Genomic DNA, 21134 nt, shown 5'->3' on the forward strand with positions numbered 1-21134 from the left:
CAGTGCATTAGTGTATATCCTGGGGTGATGCCAAGGAAGAAGCAGACCAAGAAGGAGTAGTTAACTATCTACTGTGCTAGGGAGAGATCAGGTAAGAACAGAAAAACAAATGGGCAGTGGAATTGATAATATGGAAGTCCTTGGGAAGGACATGACAAGGGTTTTCTCAACAGAATGTAAGAAAGGACAACTTCGATGTCATCTCAGGGATACCTTTTCTGAGTTCGCTGGGATAAAGTAATTCCATACTAATTGCATTTGTCATTTCTCAAGCACTTTTAGAGGTACTTTCCTATGTAAAGTTTATCATTTTATGAATTTTCTATCTTCCCTAAAGCTAGTAACGTATTGCACAGTCATATTCTATCTGGCTTTTCACAATACACTCAATCGTGGAATTCCTCACACATAACTGTTCAATTTGGAGTGAATGGATAAATACTGAATGAATAAACAAATTAATGACCTTATATGACTGTAACTAAAACATGTTTGTTTCTTTGTTTCTACTAACACCTGCATTTACTGGCATGCATACTCTCAGGTTATCTCTAAGTTTTTGGCATAACTAAATAGGTGCTTTAGTTCCAAGCCACCAAAAATCATTTTTGAGAGGTGGGTAAGCAAAAATAATGAATTGTTTGCCCATTTTGCATACTATAACTACAGATCTATTTTTCCCCAAAGGAACTGCTCTAGCATTTTATTTTAGTGAGCAATCTAAAAGGCATTACCATCTCACTCTCATTAAAGGCCAGTTAACACAACCAATATTTGAGAAAAGCAATCCATAGTTATCTATACAAGATGCCCAAGCATTGTTCCAAACTGACATACAGCTCTACTCTATTCTACATGAAATCATCAAGTATCTTAGTTGTATTGCATTTGGCTATGACTTTGCTGAAATGACACTATAAAAGTTGTGAGCATTTGTTATTATGTGTTTGGTTTTAATAGAAGTTTACTGCAAATAATAACAATGATAAATTTCTCTAACTTCTACCAATATGAAGATTATCACACAATTCCTATATTGTTTCATGTTCCAAAATAAAACAATACAATTTATATAGCAAGTTTCTCTGTAACATAAAATGAGAAAAATGTATTTACATATTTATTTCTGATGAGAATATATGTTCCCTTTTTGATAATGATAATTTTGAAATTCTTCATTTTTTTTTTTTACTATTCTCCTGGAAAGCTAGGAGCTGCATTTATGTTCATGATATACGTATTTATGGCCTCCATATCTTTATTCAATATTCAAATGTAATCTTAACCATCTGTTTCTATGTGCGCATTTTTTACAGATTATTTTCACTTTTTGAGGTACAAAGATTATGAATAAATTTAAAGTAATTCTTTTCTCTTTCCTTAATCTCTGGATGTGGTCTGGTTAAATGCTATCTAGTCCATGAAGATAGTCTGGACTCCAAAAACAGATTGACTGCCTTTCCTTCTACTTCTGAAGAATACATTTGGACATGTAGTAGGATTTTAATATAAATGTAATATTTTTTATATCTTACACTCAAATATAAGCCACATTTGAGTTTTTTTTTTTTCTTTTAGAGCCTGGCAGAAACAAAAATAATTCATGAAATAAGAAAAACAAAGACAAAACAGTGTACTGCTTGAAGAACTAACATGCTCTTTAAATCATGAACATAACAAAGACTTTTAGAAAATCTTGCTCCTGGACTACTTAAATAGAAATATAAATCTCAGTCATTGAATCCTTATTAATCTATCTAATATTATACATTTCCTTCCTTTTTCTATTGTTCTGATTTTTCTTCTTATATATCAAGTGAATCTATGTGTAAATCAATTAATAAAATTTATTATATAATATAAAGTAGAATATCAATTATTATTTTATACTGTTAATTTCTCACTTCAAATCAAAATATCTTTATAGATTATATTGTCTTTACTTTTATCCCTCATATAACATGCATGTTGCTGGAAACAAACTTGATGATTGGCCATACCAAAGTATTTATTCCTGTCATTTCTCTGCCAATATGTGGTCTTATTATTGTACACACAATCTAGTTTTACTAATCAAGAAATCTCATTAACAAAATCTAATAGAGTATAAATAAATTTAGGTGTTCATTAAAATTGATAATGTAGTAAAGGTAACAAAAATTTAAGTAATTTAGCTTTATGTGGCATTATAAAGTAAATTAAATGTAATTCTTCAAATACAAGTAAATGGGCTATGCTTCAAAATAATTTTTTCATGGATGGGTAGTATAGATATTAGATTTCTAAGTACTTAATTAGATCGTTTTCCCAAAACTTGCAAAATACAGAAATCCACACTTCTGAAATATTTAACACATATTTTCCTATATTAAACCACATGGACTAGAATTATGACCTGCATAAAATCCTCCAAAATATCCACATCTAGATAAAAGTTACTTATTAAATTTCCATCAAACACAATCTTATGTTTGCTAAAGCTAAATTTTCATAGTAGTGTTAAAATGTTTCTTTCACCTAAAATGTTAAATTATGAATATACTCTAAATTTAGAGAAATGACTAAAGCATATTTAAATGCCAAATTGCTTGATGTATTTTTCAAGGTTTGAAAATGCATTATTATTTGCAGTTTCTATTTTCAAAAATCCATAATGTACAATATCTCATCCACACAATGAATGATTTTATATTTTTTTTGAATTCTTGTCCATTAGAACACACATACAATCAGAACATTTAACACTGGTTATTTTTCTCTTTAAGACATAAAATTCCAACATTTCTCTGTTGGTTTCCAAACTGTTAGGTTTTATTAATCAGGCACTTGATATTAAAAGTTACTAATAACTCTTACAAATGCATTTTTGAGGTCTTTGTAACCATGTGTTTAATGACAGATGTTGAAGAAAGTAAATAAGGGGAGTTATGTGAAAAGTACCTGAGGACACAAAAGGTATACAGCCAGAACTGAAGGTCTAAATGCTGAGTTATAATCAGGGTCACTAAGAACTTAGGGTAAAACCGGAGAAGACAGCTTAGCATACAGAGTACTTTATGGCTCGGCCTTTTCGTCAGCTTTCTTAGCAGTTTTTATAATCACCATCACAGCATTTCCAGAGGGAAAATCATTCACAACACAATAGCCAAAGTGTGTGCTACCTCTCCCAAGTAAATGACCGAAGAGTTGGTGGAGGATCTTCCTCTGACCCATCACTAGCTTGTTCAGAGCAATAGCATTAGAAGGGGTACTTGTTTTTTAACAAACAAAATACTTTTTTATAATATCAAGTGCTTGAAACTCGACCCTTGGGCCCTGACTGGCTGCATGAATATTGATTGAAACATCATCATAGTTCTACTTATTACTACAAACAAGAACCCATAAAGATCTCTCCTGCTCATGATGGCAAATATAAACCAACAGCAACTGTATTGCTTGTTCCAGACATTCTCATCCTTTTTGCCAATCACCTCAGAGTAACATTATTAATAATTAACAAGCTTTGACTTTGGACCCTACAATTTATTTCCTTCACACCAAAATACTGGCATCAAAAGACAGCTCAGGATTTTCTCTGATGAGAGTTTCAGTATTATTTCCTACTGATTTCCAACATTACCCAAGTACAAACTGTTACTGTTAGACAAATTAGTCACAAGAATCAGCTCAGAACTCTAGTTGGTACTGGACCTACGTTGGTACAGAACACATTGTTACTGATCTGCCGGTGATGCAGCCCTCCTGCATTGTGATAAACCATGCCTAGGAATGTCTTTCTTATGAAGTGATCCATTTAAATATGTTTTCAGAAGGCCCAAGGAAAAAGGTTACCAGAATACATCTGTTCTAGAACTAATGTTCTAAGATGCATCTGAAAATGTTTTGCTAACAACACTACCCTGTCCTATTGAGAAGCATTTCTCAATGCTGTCCCCTGTAGAACAAAGTTGAATTGATTATTATTTGTGTTTATGAAGACTTAAGGACCCAACTAAAGCTTAAAACCTAAATTTCAGTAGCCAGAAGAAATATTTGACATCAGGAAAACTATCCTTCATCAACACCAACATATTTGTCAACATACAAATGTAGCAATTGATAGAGTTCTTCATTTTTGAGCTGGTCAATCTATTGTCCTGTAATCCAATCATGCAATATGGACTTTAAAGACAGGATATAGGCATGAATATAAGATTCAGTCTGGATCAAAGATAAGTGTTCACCAGTTATGAATATTAAAAATTGGACATTTATATTAACAACATGATTTTATGACATCTTACTTCATGTGTGTATAACCAATAACACAAAGAGGTGTCATAATGTCTGGCTGGAAGATTCTTTTAACTAATCACAAAACTTACAAGATGTTCAATTGTTCAAGAACACTATTAACCACATTTTGGCATTTAGTTTTAAGTTTTCAAACTGCAAACTAGTCACTGCTCAAGATTTTCAATTTAATAAATTCAAAAATATATGAGAATCATAGTCAAAAGGCACAACTGTGCTTAAAGTAAGATTATAATTAAATCCATGAAAGATATTGAAGATCCTCATATTCAAATGTGACAACATTAAGATTTTTAAGAATAATTATGAGCATTTCTTTACATATCTTCCAATATAGAGTTGCAATGCATGATTAAACATAATGGAGGAATTGAGGTGTACTTAAACAATGTTCCAGAAATAATTTATGCTTACACTGATGTAAAGTATATGCTGTATCATCCAAATTTCAAAATAGCAACTAGAAAAAGATCAAAATTTCAACTTCACATTGTTAAACTATCTCCTTCCCCAAGATAGCTGAACTTGAGGAACAAATATACTATTTTTTAGCTTGAGAGTCTGATGTTATAAAGTCTGATGATACAAAAAAAAAAGATTACTAAACCTGAAAAGGAAAAAATAGATTCTCAACATGATATGAATATATATTAATGGTAATTATGGAAAAGAATAATTCAAATTCATTTTCCAAATATTTTAAAGAATAAAAGAGGTGCCTCTTTGTATCTGAAGAAAATTACAAATTGTATTCTTGTAAGTCTATAGGATATGATAAAACAGATAAAAATTACAATTACAAAAATAGATTATTTTGTGGATGAGTTGTGCTGCTTTAGCAAATTCTGTTACTAAAATACCAGGGATAAAGATGAAGTAATTTTACTCCTGAAATTATGACAACATTGTAACTTTATACTGTTTATCTTTTAAAAATTAATTATCACATGAAACATGCTAATTTCAGACTACCTGACAAGTTACTTTGTAAATAATATTTCTCCATATTTTTCTTTAAAATCAAGAATCTCTACTTAGGTTTTATTTCCTAATTTTTATGGGCTCAGTACACATAACTGAACTGACATATTTGTCATCTTGTGAAATCATCGTATGATCTCTAAAATAATCTAATCAAAGTTAATTCAAAGAAAATATCCCTAAATATATGAGACTCTCCCAACTACCCTCCCCCTGCTCAGTTGAAAAACAATCACTCCACCAAGCCAAGCCAAACACATATTGTAGATGATTACATGAAGTTATTTAGCTCATGGCAAACCTTAGGCAACTTTATAGCATAGTAAAAAACAAAAGTAGAAGAAGGAAAAATCTGTTCAGGAACTAACTCATCTTTAGGAAGGCCCTGCCACTGTTGTCTTTCATAGTTTCATAAAGCCAAACTAGGACATAACATTCCTCAACAACAGAAACAATTTTATTACCTTTTTGTTTCAAATCTTAAGCCCTAGCTGTCCATTATCAAATACTTTTGAACATTAGTAGTATTCATTTACATATTAAAAAAGCAACAAGCACAGAACAAAGAGTGGAATAATAAGAAGCAAAACAAAACTATCGCGTACTTCATGGATTAATGCTGAAAAACAAACAAAAAGAAACTTCTTACCAAGTACTCCAAGTCGATAGTTCACGGTGATGACGATCACGTTGCCATAACTTGCCAAGACACTGCCATCGTATAAATTTCCAGTACCTTCCATATAGGATCCACCATGGATGTATACCATCACTGGTTTGGGACCCCCACTGTCCCGAATATCTGAAAAACAATTAAGTGGCATTGTTCTTATTCTCAAACAACATACAGAATGGAACAGAGTACATTTTCCAACTGCTATTTTATGGACAATAGGGCATGATTTTAATATACTTCCTTAGATTGCTGTTTTGTTAAAGTGTTTCTTAAGCAATTCATATTTAAAGCTATTGCAGGAAACAGCAATAGGCATCCATTACTTTCTGTCTAAAATTTTGTTTATAAGTCATAAACTGAATAACAAATTTTGGACAAATTGATAGGTGTGAATTTTAGTGCATTTTGATTGATTACTGAAGTGACAGTAAAACTGAAAGAAATAATAGCATGAAAATGACTCCTAGTGCTACTTTTAAAAACTGTTATAGACCTTACATAGAATTTATGAATCATAAATTAAAGACAATAGTATCATTGCTATTTTGAATAAACCTGTTCTATTTTTTTATTGATGGAAAAGTTTTGCGTCTAATGCAACACGGCTACATTAAGTCATTTATGCTTGGATTTGTGAACATAATTACAGTATTGTATTATTCATTGCACACAGTCTCACTTCACTATTTAAGCACTGCCAGATGAATGCTTAGGCAGTAAAGTCATATGCATCCGTGCTTTTGTTTTTATTGCTTTTAAGGGAATATCATTTAAATGATATTATTTGCAAAGTCCAGGCTATCAACTCATTCCACATTCTACTTACCCCAACCTTTGGGAAAAGAGAATAGATTAATTATATATTTCTTTTATCTCTTTGTGTAGCTATTGTACTCTTTTTAACCTCATTTCAGCTCTATGTTTTATCATATACATAATGAGAAAGGATAAAGCGAAGTTCAAGTGCTAAAATTTAGGGTAACCTTAAGGTAATTTTTTTATTGCTCTCAATTTTACTCAACTATGTTTGCTTTTCTAAAATTGTTTCTGACCACTAGGTCCCTTACAACAAGGAAATATAATTTGATTGTAATCAGTATTTAAAATCTACTAATTTCTATAAATTAAAATGTTAAACTATACACAAATATGATTTTAACTATTATGTAGATTATTATGTATATATATGACTGTGAATATACACAAGCAAAAAGTATTATTATATAATAGCCTATAATCTTTTATATCCATAATTAAAGGAAAATTGCATCCAGTGTATTATCTTTCCCTTTGAATCCAATATTGAAGAGTATAATTTAAAGGTATGGTTTGGTTCCTCTGCATTTGGTATCTGTTTTGTCAAACTTAATTTTTCCACATTTTTACAGCTCAGGTGCCAGCTTTTGAAATGGATTCATATGAAACAAATTCATTGAAAGAACTGGTGATTATATATTTTGAGACTGCTTTACATTGACTGTTAAAAGAAAGGCTAATGTAAACAGCTAGACTCTTCTGCTCTAATGCTAATGTGATTTCTTTAAATGAAAAATCATTTCAGGATCAGGAATTGCAACACAACTTCTTGTCCATATTTTCAACTTGGGGTAACATCTCATTTTAGAACTTGGAGACTTTTTATGGCATCATTATCATCCCAGAATAATCTAGACACAGACACTACATCTGTGACAAGCAGACAGCAAAGTCACTGGTCTCCTTCTAGGACTACCTGAAATCAGGAGCCTTCAAAGCTGATCATCTTTCAGGTGCCTGACCACTTCTCAAGGGGTCATTTCCAAAAGAAAAGAAAAAAAAAACAAAACACCACGCCTTTCCATCACAATCTGTCCTGTGAATCCATTCTAGACGTTCCTGGAAGGCAGAGGAGACATGAACGTGGGGCCTGGCCCTGAGGTTATAGCTGGCCATTATTAGGCTTAATGCCAACAGAAACTATGGAGTGTGTGCCTGTGTGCCATGTGGGGATGGGCCTATCATTCACCCAGTTCATTGACAAGGTCTCCATGAGAGCCAGAGCAGACTGAAATGACAGCTTTTAAGTGGTGCAGGGCACAGGCCTGGTAAGGCTGGGAAGAGGCAGAACTGGGAAGTAGGACTTGGGAGTGTCACATTGCTCTCTCTGCTACAGACCGGTCTCCACTCCCTCTTCTGCATGGTGCTGAAGGCTTCTGCTGATTTTAAAGGTGACCTCAAAGAGTTTCCTGCCTCCAAGCTTCAAGCTGCCTACTCTCTCTGACTGGGGCAGTGGAGGGTGTATTTGTATTTGTTGTGCTGTAATATTTTCACATCCTGCAACTTCATACTCAAAAAAAAAATTTTTTTTTTGACAGGCAGAGTGGACAGTGAGAGAGACAGAGAGAAAGGTCTTCCTTTGCCATTGGTTCACCCTCCAATGGCCACCGCAGCCAGCGCGCTGTGGCCGGTGCACCGCGCAGATCCGATGGCAGGAGCCAGGTGCTTCTCCTGGTCTCCCATGGGGTGCAGGGCCCAAGCACCTGGGCCATCCTCCACTGCACTCCCGGGCTATAGCAGAAAGCTGGCCTGGAAGAGGAGCAACCGGGACAGAATCCGGCGCCCAGACCGGGACTAGAACCCGGTGTGCCGGCGCTGCAAGGCTGAGGATTAGCCTAGTGAGCCGCGGCGCCGGCCGCATACTCAAAATTTTTTTAATGCCTTAGAAATTTTTGTAGAATCATTAACTAAAGCACATCTGAATATCACTAAAATCTCAGTTTCATACTTTCATACAAAAAAGACTATTATAAATTTGCCTTAATTTCATTGTATAAACATGCTAGCCTATCTCACTCAAGAAAATGTCTTGCTTTGCAATAATAAGAGGAGGATGCTTTGACATAGAAACCATCAGCTAGACACAGGGAAACTTACACTTATTTTTTACTTGAAAATTTGGGAGAGAAAATGGTATCCATTCATTCATGAAGATTTGGGGGCTTGTGGGTTTGTGGAGAGATTAGACATACACAAAGAAAGTATTCCTTTTGAAACTGTTAAATTTTGCACATTAAATGCCTGCTTGCTACATACAGTTTTAGCTGCTTATTTATTTTTTTAGTGTGGTTGGCAATGAAACAGCAATAATAAATTATTAAACTGAAATCATTAACTGACTGTTCACAGCAGACACTGTACTCTGCTAATTGTATGCTTGGAGGTAGCACAGAGGGCGGCTGTTTCAGAATTCTTCTTTAATTAAAATTACATAGAATTACAAAGCACCAACTGTGAACAGTAATGAGATCTTGGTAAAACCATTCTGTTCACCTGGAAAACAGTGCAGGCCCACATTGAGAAGACCTGCCACATTTTATACTAATAACACAAGAAGTGGACATTGCTGAAAAACAATGCAAATGTGACAGAACATTCTAGGAGCTATTTTGAGTGGAATCTCTTTATTCTTTGATTCTCAGACTTAAAAGATTACAGATATCTTGAGTTGATGCTAATTGCCAAACTGTGTTTTCAAACTTTTCAAAGATTTAAACCTTGATGAAGAACTTAATTCCAGAAAGTCAAAATTCTGATGCTTTGTTGTCAAAACACATCTTTAACTTGAAATAAAGCTGAGGTTAATGCTAGAAGACATTTAATTATTAAAACTAATAAGATTAATGAATATATTTTATTGCTTTAAAATTGAGAAAGTAGAAATTTTCTATTAGAGAATAACTTGAATTCTTTAACTCATCTTCGATTTAACTTTTTATAGTATTTTATATTTATTATATTTATTTAGACTTTACAGAGTATAGGTCTTCTTGATATTAATAGTAAATATGAGAAGTTTATAATTATTTACTATGTTTTAAAAAATAATTAGCATTTTGAGGTCAGCATTGTGGTATAGCAGGTGATGCCTCTGCCTGCAACACTGGCATCCCCGTGGGAGCAGGTTTGTATCTCAGTTGCTCCACTTGTGATGCAGATCTATACTAATGGCCCAACTATCTGGGCCTCTGCCACCCACTTGGGAAACCCACCCACATGAAGCTCCTGGCTTTGATCTGACCCAGTCCTGGCCATTGTAGCTGTCTACCGAATGAACCAGTGGGCGGAGGTTATCTCTCTCTCTCTCTCTCTCTGAAACTCTGACTTCTTAAATAAATAGCTAAGTCTTTCAAAAAATAATTAGAATTTTTATAAATAAAAGTGAAATAGGCTACCATTGAGTAGTCTCTGGTAAAGCCATCATTGTAATAACAAAGCTAAGCATGGTGTTATTTATGTGTAGCAAAAGTCCATTAAATGAACTCTGAAAATATGGTTTAGATCTAAGTCATCCCTCTATAGCTTATTTGATAGGTAACCACCTATAAATAAGTTGAAACATGTAAACCACAGAATTTGGTTAAGATTTCTGACTTTGCCTAAAATATCTGCTACTGACTTTACAAAAATCATCAGAATACTGTTGGACACTTTAAAACGTTAGTGTTTGAGTGAAACTACAAATGTTCATAAAAGCTTTTTCCATTTTGTTATTTGCATTGTCTTTATGTGTCGTAAAGCACATAGGTCTCTGAAGAGTGGAATGATAAGGGGGAAAACCACACAGTTAATTTTGGCTAAGATTCTAGGAAGTATATTCATTTTTTAAGAAAAAAAAAAGAGAGTGAGACAAACTTGAAATCTGGGTAGGGTCCTTGATTTTAAATGTCAGTATTTTTATCTTTTTGTGGCAGGTATCAAAATAATCTAGAGTAGTTAGCGGGCATTTATCTGTGCCAAACCACCAGAGTGGAGAATACAACTCCTTTTAATGGTGTTAATGACAGTTATTAGTTATATAACTCATTAAAAAATGTTTGCTGGTTTCTTCCTTCTTAAAGGACTATGGAAATATTTAATTGGCCATATTTTAAAGTTTTGGAGATTAAACAGTTTTAAAATTGTAAAGCATCTTTCTCTGATGTGTAAAATATGTAAAAATAAGTTTCAGGATATTTTTTATGTTTCCCAGTCATTTTTCTGAACCATAGTTACCATTAGGAACCACCAAAAATATAGAAATGTTGGCTGGAATTGTGCTTCTTAAACTGGAATTAACATAATTGAAGGTGTATTTTTAATGGAAATAAAAATCTATAAAGCAAATAAAGATTTATTTTTTTATTTATTTGAAAGGCAGAGTTACATAGAGAGGAAGAGAGAGAGGCAGACACCTTCCATCTGCTGATTCACTCCTGAAATGGTTACAGGGTCAGGGCTGGGCCAGGCCAAAGTCTAGAGCCAGGAACTCTCTCAGGACCACCCACTTGGGAGGAGGGGCCAAAACTCAGGCCATCTTCTGCTATTTTCCTGGGCAAATTAGCTGGGGTCTGGATTGGAACTGGAACAGCCAGGACTCAAACTAGTGACCATATGGGATGCTTGCACAGCAAGATGGCAGCTTAACCTGCTATACCACAATGCTGGCCCCTAAAAAGATATTTTTAAAAAGCTGTGTGTAGGATAAAATCTTGTACTTGAATATTAAAATGTTAATATTGAATTATTCTTAGGACAATAAAAATTTTAGATATATCTTATATTTCCAAAGTGAATTTGTAGAAATCTGGATCAGGTTAGCATAGCAGGTAATGCCGGCATTCCATATGGGTACTGGTTTGAGTCTCAGTTGCTCTATTGCCCATCCAGTTCCCTGCTGATGCACCTGGGAAAGCAGAGGGAAGATGGCCCAAGTGTTTGGGCCCCTGCACGCATGTGTGAGACCTGGAAGAAGTTCCTGGCTCCTGGGTTCAGACTGGCCCAGCTCTGGCCTTTGGAACCATTTTGGGAAGTGAACCAGTGGATGGAAGATATCTCTCACTCTCTTTCTCTCTAACTCTACCTTTCAAATAAATAATCTTAAAAAAAAAATCTGGATCATTACTTTGAACCATTTTTATCAATTCAGATTAGTCTTTCTTTAAAACTATGAAAATAACTGAAAATACATAGTTCTTTTAGTTATTATAAAACGCAAATGAAAAATGATACAATTCTGTCTAGCCTAAAGATGACCAAAGAGTGATTGCCAGGAAAGGAAGCAACAGAGCAGGGCTCCACTGGGAAGTTTTCCATTAGGTTTGGGGAAAGGAAACTCCAGTCAACTTCGCAGGTAGCCTGAAGACAGAGTGGCAGGGATAGGGAGTTGGACATCATATAAAGTATAGGAGGATTGGGAAATAATTCCACAAAAATCGTCAGCCACCTGACTTCCGACTGAAGTCAAAGTAACAGTTTATCAAGCTGTTTATACTCCTTGTTTTATGTACAATGTTGATTCAACATTCAGAGCAAATTAAATGTGATAATTGGACTCAATTCTCATTTATACCCTTATCTATAGAAAATTCGCAAACAAAATGAAAAACAGGATGCTCAGACTATCCTAACTTTTTTTTTCTTTTTTTCTCATAGGATCAAATTGGAACAGAAAGGTTTTACATTCTGTACTTTTGAGCATTTAATAATATTTATTGGGTAACTCCTGTGATTGAGTAGCTTAGTACTTAATTTGAATACTACCTGCCAATTTAAGTAGGAGTTTAGAATATTTTTAATGGCTGTTTCAAAATGTTAAATGTGCTTCCAAACAAGTCTATAAAACAGATTTGCATTCATAGGACTTAGCTCACTGTGGTCACTCAGCAGGAATCTATTCTAAACATGTTAATGTCTTAATTGTTACTGTTTTAACAGGGAAAAAAAAGAAATCATATTAAATCAGCTATCAAGACTTTTTAAAATAGAAAAAATCAGATACACTAACCTACATTTGGAAAATTTGGAATTTCTAAAGATTCACACTAAGTCCTTTATATTTTATGAATTAGATAACAAATATCCAGAAGTTAAAAATTTTCAGAGGGTTCAACAAATTCCAAAGCTGGAAAGTAGAAGCAATCTTTTTGAGAGCATTGTGAGGAGTAACCCATACCCTGCCCAGGAACAAAAGATAACCTGAACGTTTGAAGACAGCAGTTTCCCAAGAGAATTTTATAGATGACAATCTGTATTTGATATTTTAAGTTTATTGTTAGTTATTTAGTATTCAAAGTGATAACCTTCAGGTACCTGTACTGATTTTTAAAAAATATTAATGAGCATTTTGTATGTAATCTTCATTCTACTTCTGGGGTTCACAGTAAATTAATTTTCAATGAAATGGCATAAACAATCTCATCAAAATAATTATTATGTTATAAAATTTTAACGAATGTAAGTTAGGCTTCTAATACTTCTTTAATTTTCTAATGTGAAGGAATATTCACATACATATGTCAATGAATACAATGTAAGTCGATTCATTCCTTGTACTTCAAGGAACTAGCTCTTCTGCTGGCCTGGCTGTATGTTTTATTTTGGAAAATAGTTCAAACCATATTATTAATATTTTGATAGCTTTGTTCTTGGTTTCTGAGAATCATTTTTAAACTGAGGTTTATGTTATTTATCTTCACAAGTTATACAATTAGAGTAAAAGTCAAACAAAGACAAAATTATGACTCCTGATGATGAACAGATGAATCAAAGAGCTTCTCTAGATACCCAATTTAATATAGAATAGGAAAAAGATCAAATCAATCTGGTAAGCACTTAGGTTTGCAGAGGAAATAGACCTATATGTCATAAAAAAGGAAAGAAAAAACAATTTTGATATTAATGAAGTAGGAAATGTTATTGCTTAGGGTGGCAATTCTTGGAAAAATAAGAATATATTACCTATAAATCTAGAAATTATGTCCTTATGAATTTATAAAATATATGTTTAATCTTGTTTAAAAGAATACCTATAAACTCTACCATAAATATTATTATGAACTGGAGTACTAAATGGTCTCACAATATTTAATTATTATCTCAATAGGTGTAATGCCTTCTCTTATCTATATAATTTCATTTTATTTATATGATATTTAAGCAAATCAAGCAAAGAAATAGTACTTTTTAAGTCTCAAATATATTGCTCAAGAAACACTTAGCTTGTCTTCTTTTTATGGAATGTGGGGTTCTTTTTAAACAAATATCAAATGTAAAAATGAAACACATTTTGATATTGGGCAAAATATTTACAGAGATTAGAAAACATGCAAAATGGGCACAGAGAGACTGCAAGGGTAAGATTGTTAGTTCAAAGAATGTGGACAAATTTGTCAAAACGTGGGATGAAACAGATCAAAAGTCAGTTCAAGAAAACAAAAAATGCCCCTCATTTTAAAACATTGCAATGGTTGGCACCAAAATGTAAAACTTAACATTCATTTTTTTAAAAAATTAAAAATGTATATTTATATGTAACAACAAGCAAGAAGACAAAACACATCAAAAACGGGAATTAAAAACAACTCTTCAAAAAAAGACAAGAAGTAAAAAAATAGAAGGTGGTGGAAAAAGTGATTGAGGCCTTTGTCATGCAAATAGATTTGGCGGAAAAAATACCTTCATCTTCAGCACCGTCATTATCACCTAAATCATCTGTCTGTTTCTTTGTAAGGGGACCTAGGATCGAGAACGGAGAAATGGAGGGAAAAAAAAAGACAATTCAAGAATAAACAAGACTGAGGGGAAAAAAATAAATGTAAATTCTAAAATTCTCAAGGATATTTCCAAAAAGACTGGGGAAGTAGCAATATCATCATTGAATATCTATTTTCATTAAGGAAAAAAAAAAGCTCTTTCCCCAAAATATTTCATTGAAGATCTAATTTTTGAATTTATTTTGAATTAAAAATACACTATAGTTTGAAAATAAGTAATAACCAAAGCAAATGATTTCTCAAAAACACCCACTGCATACAAAAAGCAAAAACAAAAACAAAAAACAAAAAAAAAACAGTTTTATTAGCTGAAAGAACTTAATTAATTCAGTGTCTTTTCTAATTTAAATTGGTGACAACAGTAAAGAAAGTAGTTCAATTGCATTCTTTAATTTGGGATAATAAAACAACATTAGGGAAAACAGATAAGAACCTTTTTAGTTTTTTCTTTTTTCTGTTTTTTTTTTTTTTTGTCAGTGCATTAACACAGACTTTACACATTTTTAATTCATACATTTTTCAAAATTGTGACTTTTTAAAATTACTTGTCATTACACAAATATTTCCCCATGCATTTTTATTTAGATATTAGCTGTGGCTTCAAAACATTTGCAACCTTCACAAATTTATCAATAGAAAATCCCACCATTTAGCAAAGCAAAGATGCCATCAATAGAAATCATCAATAGAAGGTAGTTGCCGAGTCAGGGCTTATATTTCATAATCAATTTAGTAATATAATGGAATTATGCCCTACTGCAATTTCAGGCCCAGTGTAGCTACTTCTAACAAGAGCATGCTTAAAAAGAATAACTGTATTAAAAACTGTGAATGCTTAATAAATGTTTTATTATATTTAACAATGCTAATTTGCTACAATGAGGAGCACACCAACGGGGAAAGTCAAAGGCCATATGAAAGTAATTTTATCTGTCACATAAATGACATATTCAGCACACAAAAAAGCAAGTGAAGTCCCATATTCTCTTTTTGTTTCCACAACCATTTAATTTGTATGACATTTCATAATCCTCATGCAGAAAGCAATCACTACAAACACAGACAGTCAAGTTAACGAACAGCCAACCACATAGCAATAAGCAAGAGATTTTTGTCATGCATAAAATAAGTCATAAAAAAGGAAGAAAGAAAAGGACTGAAAGTCATGTGTTGATTTCAATAACATCAGTAGTAAAGAAGCAAGCATTAACTTTAAGCCCACTTCATAGCAAAGGATTGTTAAACATTTTGGTAAAGACTTCTAAGTCTTTTCAGAGATTACTGTGCATTATATTTGCAATTCAATACTAAACCTACTATTACAACTCTCAGAGAATGAAAAACATCATACCAGAAAACAAAAGACAAAATATGAGATATAATATAGTATTATTCCATCAGCTCAGAGGCAGCCTTGGAAATAGTAATAACTATCAAAGGTCAAGAGGCCCAAAAAGTAGAAACTGATGACATAATTGAGGGGATCCAATGATTACCTCAATTAAAATGTCATGGTTGTAAGGTCATTCTTATCCAGATAATTGACTGTACACAACAAATTGATACCCTTGTATAGTTACACCTTCAAGCAGTCAGTCCATAAGGGAAAGCCTGGATGAAGCAATGATATATGTTAACTGGCACTCAGTTGCATATTCACAGAAATCTATATTTCTTTAGTATGATCCTGTTTAAATGCAAAGTGCACTCCGGATTATTTGATGTTCACACAATGATGTGGTTACATTTCCAAAAAGTTGAGTAACTTTTGAAGTTTTAATTTTAAAATTACTGAATCAGAATACTATATTTGAAATATTTCTAACTTCAAATATAATTCAATATGTTAGATTTAGAAAATGATATGTCCATGCTTCATATTTTTCTGTTATAACCTAATGGCTGCAAAACATACATTTTTCCACAACCCTCTTTTCCAGTGTGTATATTTGTTATGGTTTTATGTGCTAGTTAGCAACATAAATTAATAGTAGCAGTATTTATTGCTGCCAAAAGCACGATCTACTTTCTAGTTTGGTTAGATTTCTTAATCACTAAAGTGAAATCAAAATTTTTTACAGAATCATCAGTATCCTAATATTTGAAGGCATATGTAAAATCTATCACAAATCATTCTCTTCAATTTGTTTAGGGCTCCATAAGATATCTCTTGTGGATGACATAGGTAGAAAAGTATTTCTTTCCCACTTAGGGCGCCCAAGGCAATTTAGATGATTTCTATTGGAAATCAATCAGGTTTTGCAGCCACAAGCCAGTGATTTTATGGACATTACACACATACAAAATGGCTAGCTCTTGGTTGTAAATGAAATGAGTGGTGAGAGAGTTTTTACTAAACATGATCTCCACTGTTTTGCATGTGGGCACAGGTCTTAATCACCATTTGACACTGAGTTGGCCAGTAGTGAAGTCATGGAAATTATAACTGCAGTTATATAAAGAGAGAGTTTTTCAGTGGAAGGTTTGATTGAGCCTTACTATATTATTATCATTGCTCCTTGTCAGGAATCTGAATGGCTCTAAACCAAATTAGGGTAACTAATGATTGCAAAATACATCTTTATCATTGTAAACCTGAAGAGTTAGGAACATTTACTATTACTTCAGTCTTTCAAATACGTGGGAACATGACTATACTAGAAGTTTGAGTTGAGTTCTCCCATCTAAATTATTTCATTTATTGATACTATATAACACTCTGCTATCAGGTGATATTAGATTATTTCTATAGTATGGATTCCAGTGGTACTCAGGGATTGCAGCATAAATGGTTTTTGTTAATATCAATAATTTTTTTACACATCTGATTTTGTAGGTTCCCTGAGAACAAAAGGATTAACAATTTTTTGGCAAAACTGACTCTAAGAAGAAAGAAAACAGACTTCCCATATGCCCTACATCTAAAGGCACTGAGAATAAATATCTCAGAGTGTCTAGGGTTGCAAATGGAGAAACTCAACTTTCCCTTCTCTGAGGATGTCTCAGTGGAGTAAGAGATGCGTCTGAATCAAGCCAAAGAATGCTGCATGATCCTAAGATTCCTTTTTCCCATGCTGCAGGCTTCCTTAAACTCTCTTCTTTGCTAGCACATCAGCAACTGTGGCTCACTTTTCCTTTATTCTAAACTGTTAAATTTGATGTAATCACTGGTGTTAACGAACTTTAAAGTGATAGAAAGTACTGTCAAAGTAATTGGCATTTATTTTCTTATGACAAGCAGATAATGACATCTTAGGGGCGCATATGCCTGTAAATTCAGAAACATGATTTCCTCATTTACCTTTAAAATATGAATAACAATAATTAACAATATTCCAATCACAGTTTATGCTTCTTTTAAATGACAATACTGCATTCTCAATACCAGCTGTTAATAACAGGCATCTCAAAGCACCAAAATGTGAAGCAAAGTAGACCACTAAAATCTGAATGTAGAAGTGATTTATTCTACCTTGAAACTCTACTGGGTCTCTCCTCCCCAAGGAACATACAGAACTTTCACTAGATTTAACAGGAAAGCAGGCCTCCTGTCATTGGAAAGGAAGTAAGAGTAATTACTGTATTTTATGTCTCCTACAGGCAATGAATGGATTCAGTGAAACCACCAGTCTAAGTGAGGTAAAGGGAACACCTAACCATGAACTTTGAACTCATTCAATCCTAAAATAGTTAATCTGTGATTAATCTAAGCATAACTCAAAGTATCACTTTACAGAGCACATGTGATACAGTCTTACATTTTAGAATCTGACCACAGTGCATTTTATTTTTTAAAAAGGGGGAATAAAAATATCAGCATTTCTCTAACTGCAGAATAATTATGAGCTCTGAAATAATTACTATCCACCCATATTAATGCTGCTTTTTATCATTCTCTTTGATGAAGGGCTAATATACTTTAGGTCTCAAATACATTAGAACTGATTATAAATTCCTTCATTATGGGTTCAATCCAGCAGAAATTATCTGTACTTTGTGTCACACATATCTGCAAAAGGCAAGTAGGTTGAGGATATTATTAGCTCCTGACTTGGAAGGCTGGCCATGAGAAATGTGTCTTTCTTAAGGGAATAGGCTTCTGGAATTTTTAGGTTTCAAGTTCTGGGCTTCAGTGAGTCCCACCAAGAAAGATGGGAACCCGGGGCTAATAACCTTGCTCTACTCTTATGCCACACCATCCTGATCCTGCAGTCACAGAGGTGAAGGTCATTTCCACAGAATGAGAGGATTTAAGGATATGGCTGTTGTGCTGGAGTGATTGGAAGCAGGCTAAGCATTTGCAGAGATCGTTGTTCCCTTGGGACAGAATTTAGTTCATAAATCTTGGATTAAGGATGTGAAAAATCTGTATTTTACATGGATGACAAGACCAGAATTCAATGCATTTTAAATAACAATATGACCTTACAAGGTACTTCAAAAAGTTCTTGGAAATATATATTACGGAAAACTACACATGAGTTCCATTCTTTTTAACCACTAATGAAATTTACCTCTTAATTTTATTTTCCATAAAGTTTTTGAAGTCCCCTTTATAGGTGATTGTTTCCAAATTGATACACATTAAAAAAACAATGACTTTAAGGAATTAGATACTAGTGCAACTGATGTCATGGTAAAGCTATTAAATTTTACTCATTGAAATGTAGTTGAACCAGAATAAACACATAACTGTTGGGAATGCAGAAATGAATAAAAGTGACTATTTGGAATAACATTAGTTGGTATCTATTTAACAAAAACATAGTCACACTTCTTTAACCATCAATTGTTTGGCCAGATGTAAAGAAATTACAGCTTGGGGGCCAGTGCTCTGGCATAGCAGGCTAAACTACCACCTGCAGCGCCAGCATCCCATATGGGTGCTGGTTTGTGTTTCGGCTGCTCCTCTTCCAGTCCAGCTCTCTTTTTGAGGCCTGGGAAAGCAGTGGAAGATGGACCATGTGCTTGAGCCCCTGTATTTATATGGGAGACCTCGAAGAAGCTCCCGGTTCCTGGTTCCTGGCTCCTGGCTTTGGATCGGCTCAGCTCCAGGTATTGCAGCCGTTTGGGGAGTGAACCAGAGAATGAAAGACTTTTCTCTCTGTCTCTCCTTCTCTTGGTCTGTAACTCTGCCTTTCAAATAAATAAACAAACTATTTTTTTAAAAAAGAAATCATAGTTTAATTTTTTTTTCTGAAAAATTTTCCAGTTATAACATTTTAGAACAATGTGATCTATCTGCATTAGGTTAAAATATAAATCTCCCTTTGATGAGATACTGATAGTAAGCTTTGAAATAGTTGATAGTTAAAAAAAAATTCTATCTACATCAATCCCAATGGCTGTATTTTGCAATCCATGAAGATGTCAGGGTGCATTTTATGAAAACTGCCTGAACAGGCTAATAGTTTATACAGAAAGATGCTTTGGGAGGAACCAGATTTCAAGGGTCTGAAAGCAGCAGGCATGCTCTATGTTTATCTTTGTGTTGGAAGAAAACACCTACATGAACACAAAATATACTCCCTGAGACAGTTTCCTGGAGGCAGAGCAGCCCTTAAAGCACGACTTTTGTGAAAGGAGTATCTGATATGAAAGTCAGGAAAGGGAGAAAAAGAAATTCCCTCCAGTCTAGGACACTGAGAAGAGCTCATTTGTATTTATAAGAAAAATAAGTTTTTCTTCTTAAAATTACCTTGATTATAATACTTTGAAGTCAAAAGCAATCATGTCAGAGTAACATGGATAAGTTCTGGTTGAAAAAAATTAACTAGATTAAAAGTCAAGAAAATAGGCTACCCCTAATGTGAGCATCATCAAATGTAAAATCTCATTATTTTTGACACTATTTATTTTTAATTCTTAGTACAGAGGCAGTATTTGCACAGCCAGAAGCATCTCAGAAATAATGTTCCATTTCATCTGGAGAAATACTTTTGTATGCTGAAATAACCTTTCGGGACTTAGAATAGGAATACTCCCCATTGCCCTGACTTTCCATACATTACCCAGAGATGCACAGAGCAAGAGTGTGAGGAGGACATCACTGTCACCAGACGTCCAGAGCTATTGGAACAAGGATGGGACTGAGAAAGTATCAACAGTGCAACCTCCCTGGCATGTCTTCATTATTCAGTCATCCAGCCATTCAACAGATGCACATTGTGCTAGATGCTTAGGATTCATGGTGAGCAAAACAGGAAAGATCACTGCCCATGTGAAAATCACATCGTGTTGGAGAATGAAACATAAAACAAGTAATCATACACATAAACCTATCATCACAAATGATGATGTGTCAAGACAGAAGTGTTTTGATGCTATGAAATGTTAGACCAACGACCTGGCTGAGCTGGGGAGGTCTTCAGTGAGTAGTATAATGTGGCCAGAGAACTGAGAGAAAAGTAGACACCAAGCAGGCCAAGAGGCTGAAGATGGGGCAGTGGAATCAGGAAAATATTCCAGCCAGAAAAAACAGCATCTAGAAAGGCTCTAACAGGAGAGGGAGCCTGAAGGTCAGTGTGGCGGACATAATCAGGAGAGAACAGAGTACTGGTAGATGAGGATAACAGCCATCAATTGGAGCAGGCAATACCTCCAGCCTGAGG

General features: G+C 33.8%; 1 protein-coding gene across 10 annotated transcripts in view; it reads right to left on the reverse strand.

Moving 5' to 3' along the window:
• Nucleotides 1–21134, reverse strand: part of NLGN1 (neuroligin 1) — a 948787-nt gene that overhangs the window by 498584 nt on the left and 429069 nt on the right. For 6 of the 10 annotated variants that reach the window (XM_051859134.3, XM_089330921.1, XM_089330920.1 and 3 more), the window contains 2 exons: nt 14426–14485; nt 5927–6079 (listed from right to left, as the gene is read on the reverse strand). In XM_051859134.3, coding sequence (XP_051715094.1) covers nt 5927–6079; nt 14426–14485 — 213 coding nt within the window. The remainder of the gene's footprint in view (nt 1–5926; nt 6080–14425; nt 14486–21134) is intronic. The other 4 variants (XM_089330918.1, XM_089330924.1, XM_089330923.1 and 1 more) reach the window with 1 other exon arrangement.

The sequence above is a fragment of the Oryctolagus cuniculus genome, chromosome 4, assembly GCF_051225735.1.
Source record: "Oryctolagus cuniculus isolate XC-2025 breed Fujian yellow rabbit chromosome 4, ASM5122573v1, whole genome shotgun sequence".
NCBI classification, from domain to species: domain Eukaryota; kingdom Metazoa; phylum Chordata; class Mammalia; order Lagomorpha; family Leporidae; genus Oryctolagus; species Oryctolagus cuniculus.